General features: G+C 39.3%; 1 protein-coding gene across 1 annotated transcript in view; it reads right to left on the reverse strand.

Annotated features, from left to right (window-relative positions):
* Window positions 1-861: 861 nt before the first annotated feature.
* The window catches only part of PIP4K2A (phosphatidylinositol-5-phosphate 4-kinase type 2 alpha), a 99,504-nt gene continuing 84,831 nt past the window's right edge, over window positions 862-15,534 (reverse strand). The window contains exons 7-10 of the mRNA XM_042817071.1: window positions 8,755-8,868; window positions 5,430-5,673; window positions 4,607-4,710; window positions 862-3,144 (exon numbers count right to left, since the gene is read on the reverse strand). Of these exons, the coding sequence (XP_042673005.1) occupies window positions 3,064-3,144; window positions 4,607-4,710; window positions 5,430-5,673; window positions 8,755-8,868 (543 nt within the window). The 3' untranslated portion in view covers window positions 862-3,063. The remainder of the gene's footprint in view (window positions 3,145-4,606; window positions 4,711-5,429; window positions 5,674-8,754; window positions 8,869-15,534) is intronic.

The following is a 15,534-nucleotide window of genomic DNA, read 5'->3' on the forward strand; positions in this document are numbered from 1 at the left end:
GCTGCTGCCAGACAGGGCAGAAGCAGCTCAAATGGTGAACTGAAGAGGCAGCAGTCCTGGAGCAGCATGGCTGTGCTACAGCATGAGCAGCTGGAGCAGCCGGAGCAGCCGTGTGACGTGCAGGCTTGGGTTAACGCTGGAGATATCATTACATGAGTAATTAAGAAGCAGATTCTCTCCCCTCCCCATCACTTCACCTGCTCTTAATAGAACAGCTCCTCAACAGCCTTCCCTGTGGGGAATGTCTATATTACCATTAAGTCTGTTGGGTGTATTTTAGAGGTAAAAATATTTCTGAAAACATTGCCTTGCTATGTCTGTGCAGTAAAACAAAAGGAAGTGAAAAGTGACAAATGCATTAAGAGAATTAAGTCAGTCAGAATAAAGAACAAAACTTCCTTTTCTGCCACTTGGGCTGAGCAGGCTGCTTCATGTGCTGGGAGGCCTGATGAGCAAAGCCTTGGAATTCCAGGCCAGAAAGCCCCCTCTCCTAGGAATTATCTGGGCTTATTCCCAAGTATTTTTATGTGACTCTGAGCTCAAGCCCTTACATGTGTTGGCAAATTCTGCCAGTCTTTCCATGCTTTCATAACTGTAGGACATATTCCTTTTTTTGTAGTCAGACCAGGACTTCACCCATTGAGCCATCGCTCCCAAACCTGTTCTGGAGCACAGCCCAAACACAGAACGCAAAGGTTGCAAGCCATTTACGTGCATGCGGAAGAAGCAGGGTAAAATCTAATGAAAAGGTTCCAAGTTTCTGACTGTGCTTTCTGGTATTGGCTACACATTCATTTTAACATCCAAAATTAGTCTGTAAGCGAGCAGAAGTGGCTGAAACACGAGACCAAAGGAATTACCTAGTGAGTCATCAAAGTGCTTTATTTTATAAAGCCTTGCTCATGGTTGGAGTGTAATCTAAGCGCTAACATATACAATAATGAGACTTCCTTGCCCTGTCCAAATAAACAGTTTATCAACAATAATGAGTGACAAAACTGCTACACAGACAAAAAGGGTACATTTCTAAAATGGTCTAAAAATGTTCACTGATTGGCCGCAATGGAACATTTACTCCAAGTACGTGTACCTCATTTTGACTTCAGGGTCTCGCTGCGGCCTCACACTTCAGGAAGCCACAGGAAATGAAACTCTGGTGATAAATGCAGACGATGGGGGGGCATACAGGAAAGGACAACAAAATATCAAGCCACAGTACCAACTTATTTAAATACATACAATACAAAAGTATACACATACATTACAGTGCTGCAGACATCACTAAGTCAAACGTAACAAAAAATCCTGTAGGGAAGGTAGGGCAAAGGAGAAAAGAATTAGTACACAGCAAAAGGGATAGCATTGCCTTTGGCCACCAAGAGTGTGATGGGCTGCTATCTATAGGCTCCTCGGAAGTAAAACGTACGTTATGCACAGGTGCAGGCTGAGTAGCACTGATGTAAGTAATGGAGAAGGCATGCTGGCACTCCTGATCTCTGTTAGAAATGATGATGGGGAGGGCCTGACTTCCTTTAGATTGCCTACAAAATCTAACAATTTCAATAAAGAAATTTCAAAGGCACAGCTTTAGCACAGTGTATAAGTAGATAAACTTTAAGCATATGTAAATTTGTCTTTCAAGCATGGAATCTTCCAGGGAAAAATACAAGAAGAGCAGAAATACAATGTCGTCGTTTAAAAATTTTAAACAAGTTAAACATGATCAGCACAGCTTTAGGCAATGCACTGTACAATCAGATTTGAGTACACGGCAGGACAGGTCGTTTTGGTGATAAAAGATGTCCTTGGGAAAAATCCCTCTGCAGTATCCTTCCTCATTTTATTGTAAGAGTCTGCCGGGGGTGCGAGTGAGACATTCACCGTAGTACATGGCTGCACATTACGCTTGGAGGGTGACGAGCATACTTCATCTGTACTGCAAAACAACTTTACATGTAAACTTAAAAGTCACATATTGTACACAGCTCTAAAATTCAGAAATATCCCTGCTTTCCTAATCATGTAAACAGTAAAATCCGGGGTTAATTTTTAGAGGGATAATCTACAATAAAATCCCACCGTTTAAGCAGTACAATATAAGCATCCCAACTGCAAATTCCCATTAAATTACAAGAGAATGGAGTTTCTATCCGCGTGCACATCTCGAGGGTGAGAGACTCTGCTATTGGTGCCCAGAACTATACACTTCTTCAGACAAGCTTTTTTCCACTTGTAACATTAGTTCCTATATGGCAAGAATATAAAACAAATGAAAACTTCGGGTAACAAAGTGAAATAAGCAAGGTTTTCCCTTAATGTAAGTTCACGGCAGCAAAAATGTACGCACAGCACGAATTACACGTTAGCTCTTTGTAAGGTAGGAGACATCAGCTCCTGGTGCCTGAGAGCATGGGCTGCCCGATGCGACGTGTGGAGGAAAAGGAAGAAATGGGAGAAAGGGGAAAAAAAAAACCAACAAAAAACCCCCCAACTGCAGGAACCTGATGGGAAGAGCTCCAGCACCACGGGCCCACTGCTGCAGTGCTGTTTGTAAGGAGTGCCAGTGTGCACGGTGTGAGTGTAACATTCGCAGTAAGGTTTTTATTATTATCATCACCGTCATGAATACTGTCACGTATCTTTTAGTTCAAAAAATAAACTGATCCACAGTTTACAATTTGCTATCAATATTGTAGACTTAACATGCATTTACTTTCCCCACCCCCACCCCACGCCTCTTTGCTCAGTTGCTCCGTTTCAGCTGGTAGCGTCAGAGTGGGACTGTCACAGTGCACTCTGAGTAAGCTGTTCTATTTATTTAATTTAATGTTTGTTTGTTTTTTTGCACACACGAAAGAGTCAGAAATAGCTAGAACTATGCTGGGAATATCAGGCAGCTGTTAAAGCGAGTACTCCACCCCACTTCAGTCATCTTTGCCAGCAGATGTAAACAAAGGGGTTGCTTTCTGCAAGATGAGCGCTTCTCTGAGTTCCTTTTTCCCTACCCTCGTAGTCTCTGCTGCTGTCCCCAGGCCTCGTGTCTGTCCGCTGTGACATGAGGGGTTACGTCAAGATGTTGGCAATAAAGTCCAAGAAGCGCTTTGAATACTGTTCAGGATTAACAGTTGAAATTTCTGCACCGGCCTAAATACAGGATGGAGAGGGAAGAGGAAAGAAGGAAGAAGCAGTGTTTAGTGGGTGCTTTGTCACCAGCAGCACTGTGATGGATTAACTTGCGGTCTCAGAGCCAGACACACACACTTCCACCAACCCTCCAGCAGAATATGAAAGGCACCTTTTTAGGCTTCACACCAGTGCAGGTACGCTGGGCACCACAGCATCCGCCTCCCGATTCTGAATGGCACTCTTCCCTTTCTTTATTCCTCTTTACTTTCATTGTGTTTCATTCCCCTATACAATTTCCACTGCTCACACCTAAGCACGCTACTCACAGATTCCCATCTCTTGAACAGCAGCATCTTCCTGAAGAGAAGACTGAACCACTGCAGTTGGATCCCATGTGTCCCCACTTGGCTGATGCACATGGCTATCTGACTGCTAACTCATCTGCTTTGGAATACGTGGGAACAGTGAGACACACTTTTTCCAACTTTTAAACCTGGGCTCCCCAAATGAGCTTCACAACTACTAGTTCAGGTTTTTTGTTGTTTTTTTTTTTTTTAAAGTTCATTAATAATTGCCAGCTAATGGCTGCACAAGGCCTGCATCGCCTTTCAAGTGCTTTTAGAATGGAGAAAGTAATGAGCAAAATGTACTGCAAGCCTGTCCAGGGCTCTCACTGCTAGGCATTCTAAGTCACCTTCTATTGGAAACTCACAAAACCCAAACTCTTCGATTAAAACCATCCACAGTGCCCTGATTCTTAGAGGAGGGACCCCAGCTTCAGAAATGATTATGACCTTTTTAATGAGCTTAGGAAATTCTGACCTCAAATCACCATCAAGTGATAATGGAAAATACAAATCTTCACTTTGGAAGACTGGGCTGCTTTGCCATAACTCTTTGGTGTCTGCTGCTCAGCAGCAGTTTCAGTCAAAAACAAATAAATTCATGGCAGTCAAATACAAGCCTTCACTGAATGGTATCCAAGTATCTAACATGTACTTTTTATACTTAATCTTGCAAATTGAATTTTTTTTTTTTGAAAGAAATCTTTGAAAGTCAGACACGTTATATGCTGAGGAATTGACTTTCAGCAGGTTGTACCCAACAATGAAACCATCACCAGGGGCCCGTGTCAGAAGTAAGATTCACAACAGCTTCCACTGAGCTGCAAGCTAATACAAGTACCTGGTGAACAGCTTTGTCTGCAAGTATAAAATACATCCCACTAATGTAGGACAAAGCCCTAAAAGGGCAGTGCCTCACTGGTCTTCTTCATGGGTAACAAAAATGTGTGTAGCTGAAGAGGGAGCTTTAGTATGCAATGTATAGAAGTTACTCTGTGCTGTTCTATCCCGTATGAAACTAGGAAAAAACAATCTCTCTCCTTTGCACAGATCTCCTGAAATGTATTCTATCAGTGCACTAAACAAGAAAAACGCAGAAGTATAAACTGTATCAGAGGAAGAAAACAGACACTTACCCCATGCTTCACTGTTTTTGCAGCATGGGCAGCTTTCTTTTTTGCATCGTAATGAGTAAGAATGTCAATAATGGCCATAAAATATACTTCCTTCCTAGGTGCACCTGCAAAGGACAAGTACATGAAAGTGAGAATGACATTTCAATCATGCCTTCTCCTTCCAGCAAAGGAGACTTCTTTAGGATCACTCAGCAGCTGGGGAAGGGTAATGTCAGTCAGAGTTAAGTTCTGTAGAGACCACAGGCTCAAGATATTCCTAAGTGAAAGTTTAAATGCACTTATATGTAATGTGAAACCCCTGAATAAGTGTAAAATAAAACACCAGTATACAGAAATAGGAATTATTGCTCACTTAACGTGGCTTTCAAGTTCCTTTATAGTTATACAAACAAACAAGGAAAAACTAAATTTTATATGAGAGGCAGTGCTTCTGAGTCAGCAAAAGCATATTTTACTTATGAATGAAACTATATATTTATTAATGTAAATGCTGGTGAAAAAAACCAGCAGACACTGCTGTCTTGAACAGCCACTGAGAACTGTGATGTCTGAACAGCTAATTCAGAACCTGAGCTGACTGTGCAGCAGGTATGCTAGCTGAGTGCATGCATCCCCACACATCACTACATCTGAGAAATATGTTCAGTAACAAAGCTGTGCATCACAGATGTCTTTTGCTGTTTGCTTCACCCAAAGAACAACTGATTTCCTCCTCTACAAAGCAAATTTATATTGTGCTATGCAACTTTCCCTTAATATTGTTGTGAAGACGTTTGGGTTCCAGTGTAAGAATCTTAGCATGCAAATGTTTATTACTACTTACTTTCATGAGATTTTATTCCATAAACATCAATAGCTGGATCAAATTCCCCAGGAGCCAAAGGCAGCGAGCTGTTCAGTGTATTTCCTGGACTGTCTGGAGGAGTTCCAATAGGGTGTGTGCCATCACTTTCACCTTCGTCTTCTCCATCATTCTCTTCACACTCTACTTCTTCCTGTTCAGCTCTTTCAACATCATGAATTCCAACTAGCAAGCTGTAGTCCATGAGTTTTAGCTGAGCAAGGAACTAGAAAGTGATAATAAGCAATTTATCAGTATCACAGAAAAATGTGAGCTCCACTTTCAAATAAGAGAAGTTACAAAGATGCCATCGGTTGAGAAAAACGGGCACTTTTAAGAAAAAGCAAAGTGGAGAACTAAGTGACAAAGCTAGCAAAGAGAGACCTTTAATTGTTAAGATGTAGTGATAGCTGCAGGTCACTTACAACTTACACTAAAAAGCCCTAGGATACTGTAGCAGTGTTCCAGTTAGAGTTGTTCTGACAACCACAGCAGCACATGGGAAGCCATGGTCTGCAGCCACGTCTGTCCCTTTACTTCCTTCTCAGCCTTATTACAGAATCATGCAAAAGTGCTTACATATCCTTGCAATGGAAATTGCAACTGTGAAGTTTTACATCACGAAGAAATGAAATGATGCCATACTCTCTTCAGAATTCAAGTCACATAAGCAAAACATGAACATGAACGAAAGCACACCTTTGAATCAAGGCTAAAGATGGGAGTTTGAGGAAAGCTGGGAGATGAATGTACTTGCTGTGTAGACAAACCGTTCTTTCAATTGATGGGAACAGTGTAAGGAAGGGAGAAAAGAGGAAGATGAAAATAAGAAATGTTACCAAGCAAGAAGAAGGGATTGACAGCTCAAGGAGTGAAGCTGCCATAGGAGGGACTTCTGCTTATGATACACACAGAGAGAACCTGAAAGTACAAATCATTTAAGGTTTTTGAAGAACTAATGGGCTATAAAACGCAAATTAGAGCAGACCAGAGAAGGGATGTTGGTCAGACTTTGGAATAGTGGGAGGGAACAATGAGATAAGTATGAAAACATCAAGAAATAACAAAACAAGTTTGTCAAAATCCTGATTCTGAGAGAGCAATCATAGCTAACATGACTCTGAATTAAAGTGCTAGAAGTATATTATGAAAAGAGATTGAGAAGAGGCTTATGAACAAAGAAGTTGGTTTCTAACCATTTCAAGTACCATAAAGCAACAGATTGTTCACAAGACTTCAAGAGAAGATATACAATAATATACAAGAAAAACAGATGAAATTGGCCAAAGGAAATGGAGTGGAAAGTGGAGAAGTGGAAGCCGTTAAGGTATTTGATAAACATCAGGAGAGAGGAGAAAAATCTACCAATAACGGTAAAAAATTACAAGAAAGAGAACAGACCCTTGGGAAGAAGAGTGAACTGCTAATTAGAGGAACAAGGGTTTTGTGAAAGCACAAAGATCATCTGACTTAAAGTGGAAAAAAACACCCTTATGTGATTGTGCTCAGGACAGTTTCAGTGTAATGAGGTAGCAGGAAATGAGGCAGGAATGAACTGAGAAAAATCATGGATGAGAGGCCATCAGAACAGCAGCAACAGTTATCACTACAATAGCAGTAGATATTATAATGTGCTAGTCTGAATAAAGGAAAGGATGCGAGACAATTATAAGAGAAACACAGTGCAACAAAAAAAACATTTAATGACAAAAAAGAATGGATACAGAGACACATTCTTCAGAATTCTATTTCACAGTCTGACTATAAATACTTTTCATGAGATAATTTTATGCAAAGTTCTCTTCACTGTAGTAAAATCTGCATCCAAGACCAGGTAAAAAATGTAAACTATTAGTTAGCTAGCAAGGGCAGAAGAACCAGTAAAAGCAAAACAGGCTGAAGAACAGCTTGACTTTATTAAAATCAGGTGTCAGACCACTTCACACTCGTGGTCTTTGTATATTTAACAATACTCTGTATAAATTTCAAAATCATAAAACACAGCCTCTCAAGATATTATCTAGATTCTGCCCTTGTATTTACAATCCAGTAGATGATGTAAAAGATAGCACACAATCCACCTTCTGCAGCCATAAAATATCTTCTATATTCACTGCACATGTTTAAGATCTTGTCTGCAACCTACTTAAACTAAAAGCTTTAGTCAGCAACTGCACTATATTAAAGAGCACAAAAATTTAGTTCAAATAAACCTATCTCTAGAGCTGTGACATTGACAGAGCAATTTTTTACCACAATGTTCCAAATATAGGAGAAGCATATACTGATATTTCACAAAGTACTTTTGTTTTCATAATTATCATCATCATAAATTTCTCATCATTATGACAATGGGAAATTACATTTCTTCAAAAGCAAATGATTGCAAATTCTAAGTCTTCAGTATTTTGTACAACTACTGAGCTTCTGAACAACACTCAGATACAGATCTGAAAAACTAGACAAGTCAGTTCACATGGCCATCCTGACAGAAGTAGCTGAAAGTCTCGTTAAGTCCCAGGGGCAATCTGCTATCAGGTCTCTTCCAACAAGCAGAAACAGATTTTAGGTTTTAGGTACAGGGATTGCAAAATATTGTTTTTATTGATAATATTCTGAATTATAGAAACTGAAGTAAAGTTATACGAATTAGCCCCAAATTTAGTTTTCTTTATTTGCTGACTGGCTAGATCAATCACAGTAAGTATGGCATTAAATTTGTATATTAACATTCTTCTAGCAGGAATAGACTACACTCAGCCAATTGGAAATCTGTAAGACCTATGCTAATAAGTCCACCTGGTACATACCGAATTCTCCATGTATCACTGCTGTGATACTAAGCATCATCTAAACCGGATTACTAAGATGAAACAAATCGAGCATGCACAGCCGTGAGTAAGGGAAGCTACATTATCTGTTACAGGCTGCAGTCCACACACATGGCTCCAGCTAACATCAGGCAGTCCTGGTGTATCTCCACCTGTAAAACAACCAGCAATACTCACCTCTCTCTTGGGGGCATTTGGAAGGACTATGCTTGTAAAGCCTTATGCACTAAGTAGTACCATCATTTTTACATCACATCATCAAGGCAGGGATAAAGCATGGCAACCAGCTATGGCATCAAGCCATTTATCACAGCAGCAAAAGCAGTGAGCAACTCCTGAAAGTTTAAATTATGTTTCATTTAAAACAGTCAGTGCTTACAGATAAAGAGTTTTCATTTATGAATTACAGGTATGCTTTCCTGAGCCATTTCCAATTTGCCACACATTTTAACAACAAAGAACAGGGGCACTCTTACCTCAACGTCCTTCTTGAGTTTCTCAAGGAACATCTTTTTGTTATTTTCATCAATGTGAATCTTTTGGCCATCGTTAATAAAATCGTTGTCTTTGAATGTTGGCAGCTCTTTGGCCTAAAATAAACAAAAATTGCTGTCAGAGTCAGAACACAAACAGAAGTGCAGTGCAGTTGACGGTTCAGAATGGGTGCAGAGCAAAAGCTTCTCCAGCCCCACCAGGAGCTGAACCCTCAAACCTCCCAAAACGTGGAAGGCTCTCGAAGGCCCAAAAGAGGGCATTAGTGAGCTGTCACAGCTGAAAGCCCCACCACTTCTGCAGTGTGAGCAACTACACTTGCAGAAATTGTCCTCCCTTGCTTACCCACGCTTGAGAGCCTACAAGGTACACATTCTCTGGGAATGCAGTAAATTTAACTAAGACAAAATATCAGTCTCAATACTTCATTTGCATCTAACCTTCAAGTCCATACTTCTTCCAAGATATCATTTGTCAAAGTGACAGTAAGTGAAGCTGAGACACAATCTATACCTCATAATGAAGTGCTACTGCATCAGAGCTTATAGATCAAGCCAGACTGGATTACACTTTACATAGCTACTGTAAATGTTAGTAAGTGCCTAATACCAAATAATTGTTTATAAAATATCAAGTGAACATGAATTATGCAATGCTGCTTAGAAGTGGTGAATGCCAGAGAAGACTGCTGCCTTTTAAATACATAATTAAATATTCTTGATATTGGAGCATTAGTTATCTTCACCTTTAACTCTGCCATGAAGTGATTTGCAACAGCATTAAGGAAAGCCAGAAACTCTCACATGACCACTGCAGTAACCACTAGTTTAAGTACTGAGACCCTCAAACGGGCTGTTTTCAGAGGGCAGTGACTGAAAACTTGCTCTAAAGAAACACCCAACCAAGAAAACAGATGACAAAATAGTTCCTCCAGGGTATTTGGTCAAGTGACCCAGAAGTAATCATAGCTTCTACAATCAGAGCCTTGAAAAATTCTGCCCATTCAGCTTTTCTCCCTGCCCTCATCTCTCATCAACATTAGGGAAGAAAAGGCTTTGTTTACAAAGAAATGTCGCAGAACACCTGAGTGTTAATCCTCATTTGCAAGTCCTCCCACTAGGAATGAAAAGCAGCTAACACCAGCCCACTGGAATATCCTCCACCAGCACAAGTAGTAAGTACGTAACTTTACTAAACAGTACTTTTTGTAAGTTTATTTTCTTTCTACAACACAGTAAGGAGAAGATGTCTGTATCTTCTGCTTCTTCTCTGAAACACACATACTGGAAAGCACAAGATTAAAATACAAATGTCACAGCAGACCCTGCAGTGCCTTCATGCATCTTCCCAACGGGCAGAAGTTTTTCCTGCTGTTGGGCTGTGCACAGAAGTGGCCAAAATGCTCAGCTTCCCAATTCTTCAAATTTATTTTCTTGGACTTGGAAATTAGGAATTGCTTCAGATCCCACAATGCTCCATTTGTTTAAGAAGTAACTGTTATCACCTAAGTTACTGCCCCCAACATTTTGTTATGAATCCATGCTAAATTCATTGCATCCCAATACTTATGAACCTTGGAAAAAACTAAAGTCCAAGCCTTTTTGCTCTGAACCACTGCCACGTTGCACCTAGAACACTGTGATGTATTAAGATACCCTCTAGTGTTGCTCCAGAGGCTTTCTATCTATAAGTTCACATGAAAGAAAAGCCCTGCCTCAGGGCACTGCTTCCTCGGATGAGCTGTCCTGAAGTGCTTCCCTTACAGGTGCCACAGATGCTTCCTAAAGCCAGCAGTGATTTGGTTACTGCTGTACGACAGCATCGATTTTCTTTCTGACCTACTGAACAAGAGGTTTGGGACGAGGAGCAGGGGGAATTTCAGATAAGCATTCCTGTCACACGCAAACAGCCCCACAGAGGAGGTCTGGTTCTGCAGAGGCGGGCTGGGGATGTAGGGATGCTGCCAAGGCCAGCGATGGAATCTGATGTGTGGGAGGTTCAAGAATGGAAGGATTTGGATGAATTCAGTAAGGCTGAAACACTAATGAAAAGAATGCAGAAACCGTGCTCCTTCACGGCTAGCACCAAAGTCACTAAAAAGTCCTCATCTTGAGTTATGTCTGCGCCCAGCTGTCCCAGCAGCAGATGACACTAGGCAGTGGTTAAAGCAAAACAAGCCCATCGTCACTGAAAAAAACCCCACTGATGCTGTATGAGACTGGGGGAGGCAAGGAATGCCCATGGCTCAGACATGACATGCGGATCCATGGGCAGGCTCTGCTGGACCAGGCAGGAGCTACTTTCAATAGAACTGCGCTAGCAATGCTGAGACTCTCAGGCCTGAACACCCTGCAGGTTTTGTCTGAGGGCACGTTTCCTCACCTAGATCCCACAGCAGTGAAGGCTTCGCAAATGCAAGCATGAACTGAAAGCCAGCACTGATGCATGGAAACAAAGAGCAAGAAATAAAAGCTGCAATATAAGAAACTGGAGCTCAAGAGCTACATGCTGGTGGTTGCTCTCACCACGTTATGTGAATGATGCCCCCAGACTACATTCTTTCTTCTACCTTTTTCCAGACAAAGCTTTCTGTGTCTTTCTTTTTTTCTTATGTGCTAGACAGTATCACACCCCACATCTACTTGAAGCTGAACAGCCCTAGGATACTGCTGTAATCCCAAATATTATTAATCACAGCCAGCACTAGCAGAAATTCTAGTGGCAATTTTACTCAAATTAATGGCTTAGAATTTATTTGAGGATTTAGGAATGAAAACCCATGACGTATACAACCAGAAGTGGCTCCAGGAGTTACTTAACATTCATAATGTATGTGTTCATTTTGAAAAATTCAAATACGAACATTTTATACTGATGCACTAAAACAAATACAAAGCAAACCACATTGTGGCAGTCTGAAACACTATCTGAATGAAAAAATTGGGACTTCACTTTAATGAAATAATTGATACGATTAAATTTTAATGAAGTCTCAAATATTTCCAATGAAGCAAAATCCTTGTTGGAAAAAGATTCTCCCAGAATGTAATTCATTATAATGAACATATTACTATCATTAAAGAACTAAATATTTTAAGAGCTGCACAGGAGATGAACATCTAACTACTTCCACTAAATTAATAATAGATTTTCTTTCTGAACCACTTCCATCATTTTTAATCCCCTACTTAAAGATGCAAGAAAGGCACAGTAGTTTTACAAATATGGAGGATCTATTTATTAGAAAAGCACGCTATTTACACACTGCAGGTTCACATTCTGAAAGTTTGCCATGGTTACAGACAACTTTAATGATAAGAAGGTTTTACTGTCTTTGAGAAGGCTGAAAAGCAATGAAGTCAGTTTTTTTTTTTTGGACTATGATGACAGAACACACAAAGCCAGATTCAAAAACTAAAATCACTGCGAAGAATCAGAGGTGAAATTTCATTTCTATATGGACACGGATATCGTTTTTGCAGATCTTACGCGTCTCAATTGAGCATCCTATCCTGATTTGTTAAAATGAAAAACTAGTACATTTTTTTTTTTTCCAAAGGGATTTTTTGCATTATGACCTAATATAACAATCATGGGCTGGTATTAATGCTGACATTTTGGAAGAAGCTTGATAAAACAGTTGTAGGACAGTGAAGTTTGAGAATAATTGTTGGACTGAAGAAGGGAAAACAAACAAACAAGAACAGAAAAACCCCTAACTTCACCACCTGACCTCACCTAGCAAAGGCAAAGAGTAGGCTGTGGGAGAAACAGTGCATGGAAATGCTTGTTTGGAACTAGTCTCCAGCCATCTTATTCCCACAGCTAACTGCTGGCAGAACTGGGCTGTCAGTTTATACATTTTGGAGATGGTGTACAACATCTGCCAAGAATTAAGTTCTGCATCCTAGGCTTCTTTTCTTAGTGCATTCACTTTTTACTTTTTTTTTTTTTTAAATTAAAAAAGTGATGTTAACTTTCAACTCATATATGGAAGGCAGCATTTTTAAAAGAAGGATATTATGAATTTATTTGCAATAGTTTGGCACAGGTGGTTTTGAACTGAGTCAAAGGTTTGAAGGCACCAGATCCACAAGAAGAAAGAATAACTAGAATCTCCTTTGGAAGTCTGGAGATGGGAGCTGCTCTCCTCCACTGGTTATGGATTCCAAGCCTCTCTTGTACAAACTGCCTTGTCCTGGGCAGGCATTTCTGACCAAACAAGGTCCTGCTGCAGTGTTTGGCAGAAGGGGATTGTAAATGGCAATGAAAATAAAGGTGCAACCTCAAACCTGGGGTTTGAGAGAATGCTGAAAAGGTTTTAGAAGGTACGAGACGGACTTCTGTAGGACAAAAGATTGTGCAAGAAAGTGTAGACGGATTAAGAATTCAAGCATGTACAAAAGTAGTAGCTAAAAACTTGTGATCAGGAAAATGCATCCAGAATTATACCTATAGTGAATATTCTCCAGCTACAAAATGAACATGAAACATAAAATGCAAGACCAAGATTCTCTTTAAGAAAAAAACAATTGCTTTAACACAGAGAATACAGACCTTTAAACAAAACCAAACCAAAAACCTACCCACCAGTTAACGGGAAAATAGTGATTTGCTTAAATAACAGTCATGGGCTAGCATCATATGAAGGCAAAGTGTTGAAACAGGAATCTGAACTCTGAATATTTATTGTTATCTTTGCAATGCATGGCAGCGTGATGATTTGAAAGTTATGATCTCTGCATACGTCAACTTGAGATGTATTTCACAGAGAAACAGCAGTCATGCTTCGTTTCTGTTGCATGCGACTGGCAAACAAGCAAATCGAAATCATTAAAAGAAATAAGTCAAAAATGCATTTTTAAAACAGCAGGAAAAAATTCTAAGCTTTGGGGATGATCTGCCTTGAATCAAATTTTACCTACTTCAAGACTGCGTAAACTTGTTGCTAAGGTCTTGTATTTACTGTCTTTTTATGTATTTGAGCTTATTTAAGAAAAAACACATATCACAGAGTGTAACAGAACCCATTTAGCATTAACAGAAAGACATAATTATCATTCTATGAAATTCTACAAGAAAGATGAAATATGATAGGTTTCACATCACCTAGTTTTATTTACTTCTTGAAATTTCTGAATTGTTCACTCACAAGCAACATCCTAAAGTTCTTTATAACTACAAGTACTCCCAGCTGGAACTGCTAATTTGATGTCATACTGAAAGTACAGCATAATTATGAGCAGACAGACCACCAGGGGAGTTCTGCATTATCCTTGTTTCACTTAAGAGGGCAAAATTGTCCAAGGAGTGAATAGAAAATGCCCACTATTAATGTTTCTTTTTTTTTAAGACGGAACTAAAGACTAAAAAAAAATAAAGGAGCAGCTGTCAGAACTTGACAACTGTTGAAACACACTGTTCTTTTTAAATTCAAGACATCTGTAAGTGCATGTTATGATATTTGTTGCCAAGAAAGTGATGACTTTATTATTAAAAATATCACTTACAATGCAAATGAGAAGAATTGTGTGCTAAGGTGAAATCTAAGGGATGGAGCTTGTCTCCACACTGATTACCATAAAACACTGAAATGACAGTTTCAGAGCTTATCATCAATATGTTAGGATATTAAACAGTTGAAAACAGTCAAATGGAAGATAAACTGAGAATAAGACAGAAAGTTAACATTCAGACATTTTTAAGAGTCATCCAGCCAGCTTTTCTTCCTAAAATCTTAACCTTGAATCTTCATATCTTTTCTACACTACCAAACTAAAATAGAAAAATACCTTTTCTTTCCCCTGATTTCTTACTTTATGGTCCAATAAATCTTTTTTGCATTATTGATTGGTACTCATTTATTAACTAAGTAACAAAGAGTACTTTGATAGGAAAATATGTCAAGAAGATCACCATTTCATCCAAGCCACTTCAGAGTAATTTATTTAAAATTTGCAGTCTTCATTAGAAAGTGACTGAAAGATCCACTTCACTGTTTTCTGGATTCTGCAGTTGTAAAGGAAGCCAACATACTGTGCCTGACATTCTGAAAACCATTTGATCACTTTGAATACTGGCATTTCAAATTAAACATGAATTACTTAAAAGCTTATTAAAACCTACAGCATGGCCAGACATTTTTAACCTCATATTTTAGCACCAAAAGATTATTGCCTTTTATTACTTTTCTGTTTTTCATATATGAATAGCAGTGGGTATCCCTACAATAAGTAATTAATTAACATTGCCGTTAATTGGGATTCTGTTATTAATAGTGTCATTGCAGGGTGATATTAATAAATTGATGCTTTAATTTGCCCCTGGCTAAATGTTAGCTAATAAGTTACAACACCAGACAGGTATCTGAGGTACCAGACAGGGATTTTTTTCTTTTGTTCAGTCACTCACAACTATTTTTTCGAACTTCATAGATTTCAACACAATTCTCAAGGTCCCCAGTCCAGTGACACACAGACAGGAATACATCTCATGATAGCAGGCATTTGGCACTGCTTACATCGCTTCAAAAACCAAGCCATCTTTGTCTATTCGTACACAAACACATTCAAATTAAAAACAGTTTCTTTAAAAATATGTTGGGTAGTTTATATAAGGAAATTCCTTATCTAATAGCTCCTATTGCAGGACAGATTAAGATCACAGTGATCTGAACCTGGAGTTCCAAATACCTACAATGAAGATACTTGTGTATTCTTCTGACCCCTTCCAGACCAAAAGACAGATTTCAAAATGTGCACAGA

This window comes from Centrocercus urophasianus, unplaced genomic scaffold (genome assembly GCF_019232065.1).
Source record: "Centrocercus urophasianus isolate 14NV4802_14NV808 unplaced genomic scaffold, USGS_Curo_1.0 seq_16, whole genome shotgun sequence".
In the NCBI taxonomy this organism is placed as follows: domain Eukaryota; kingdom Metazoa; phylum Chordata; class Aves; order Galliformes; family Phasianidae; genus Centrocercus; species Centrocercus urophasianus.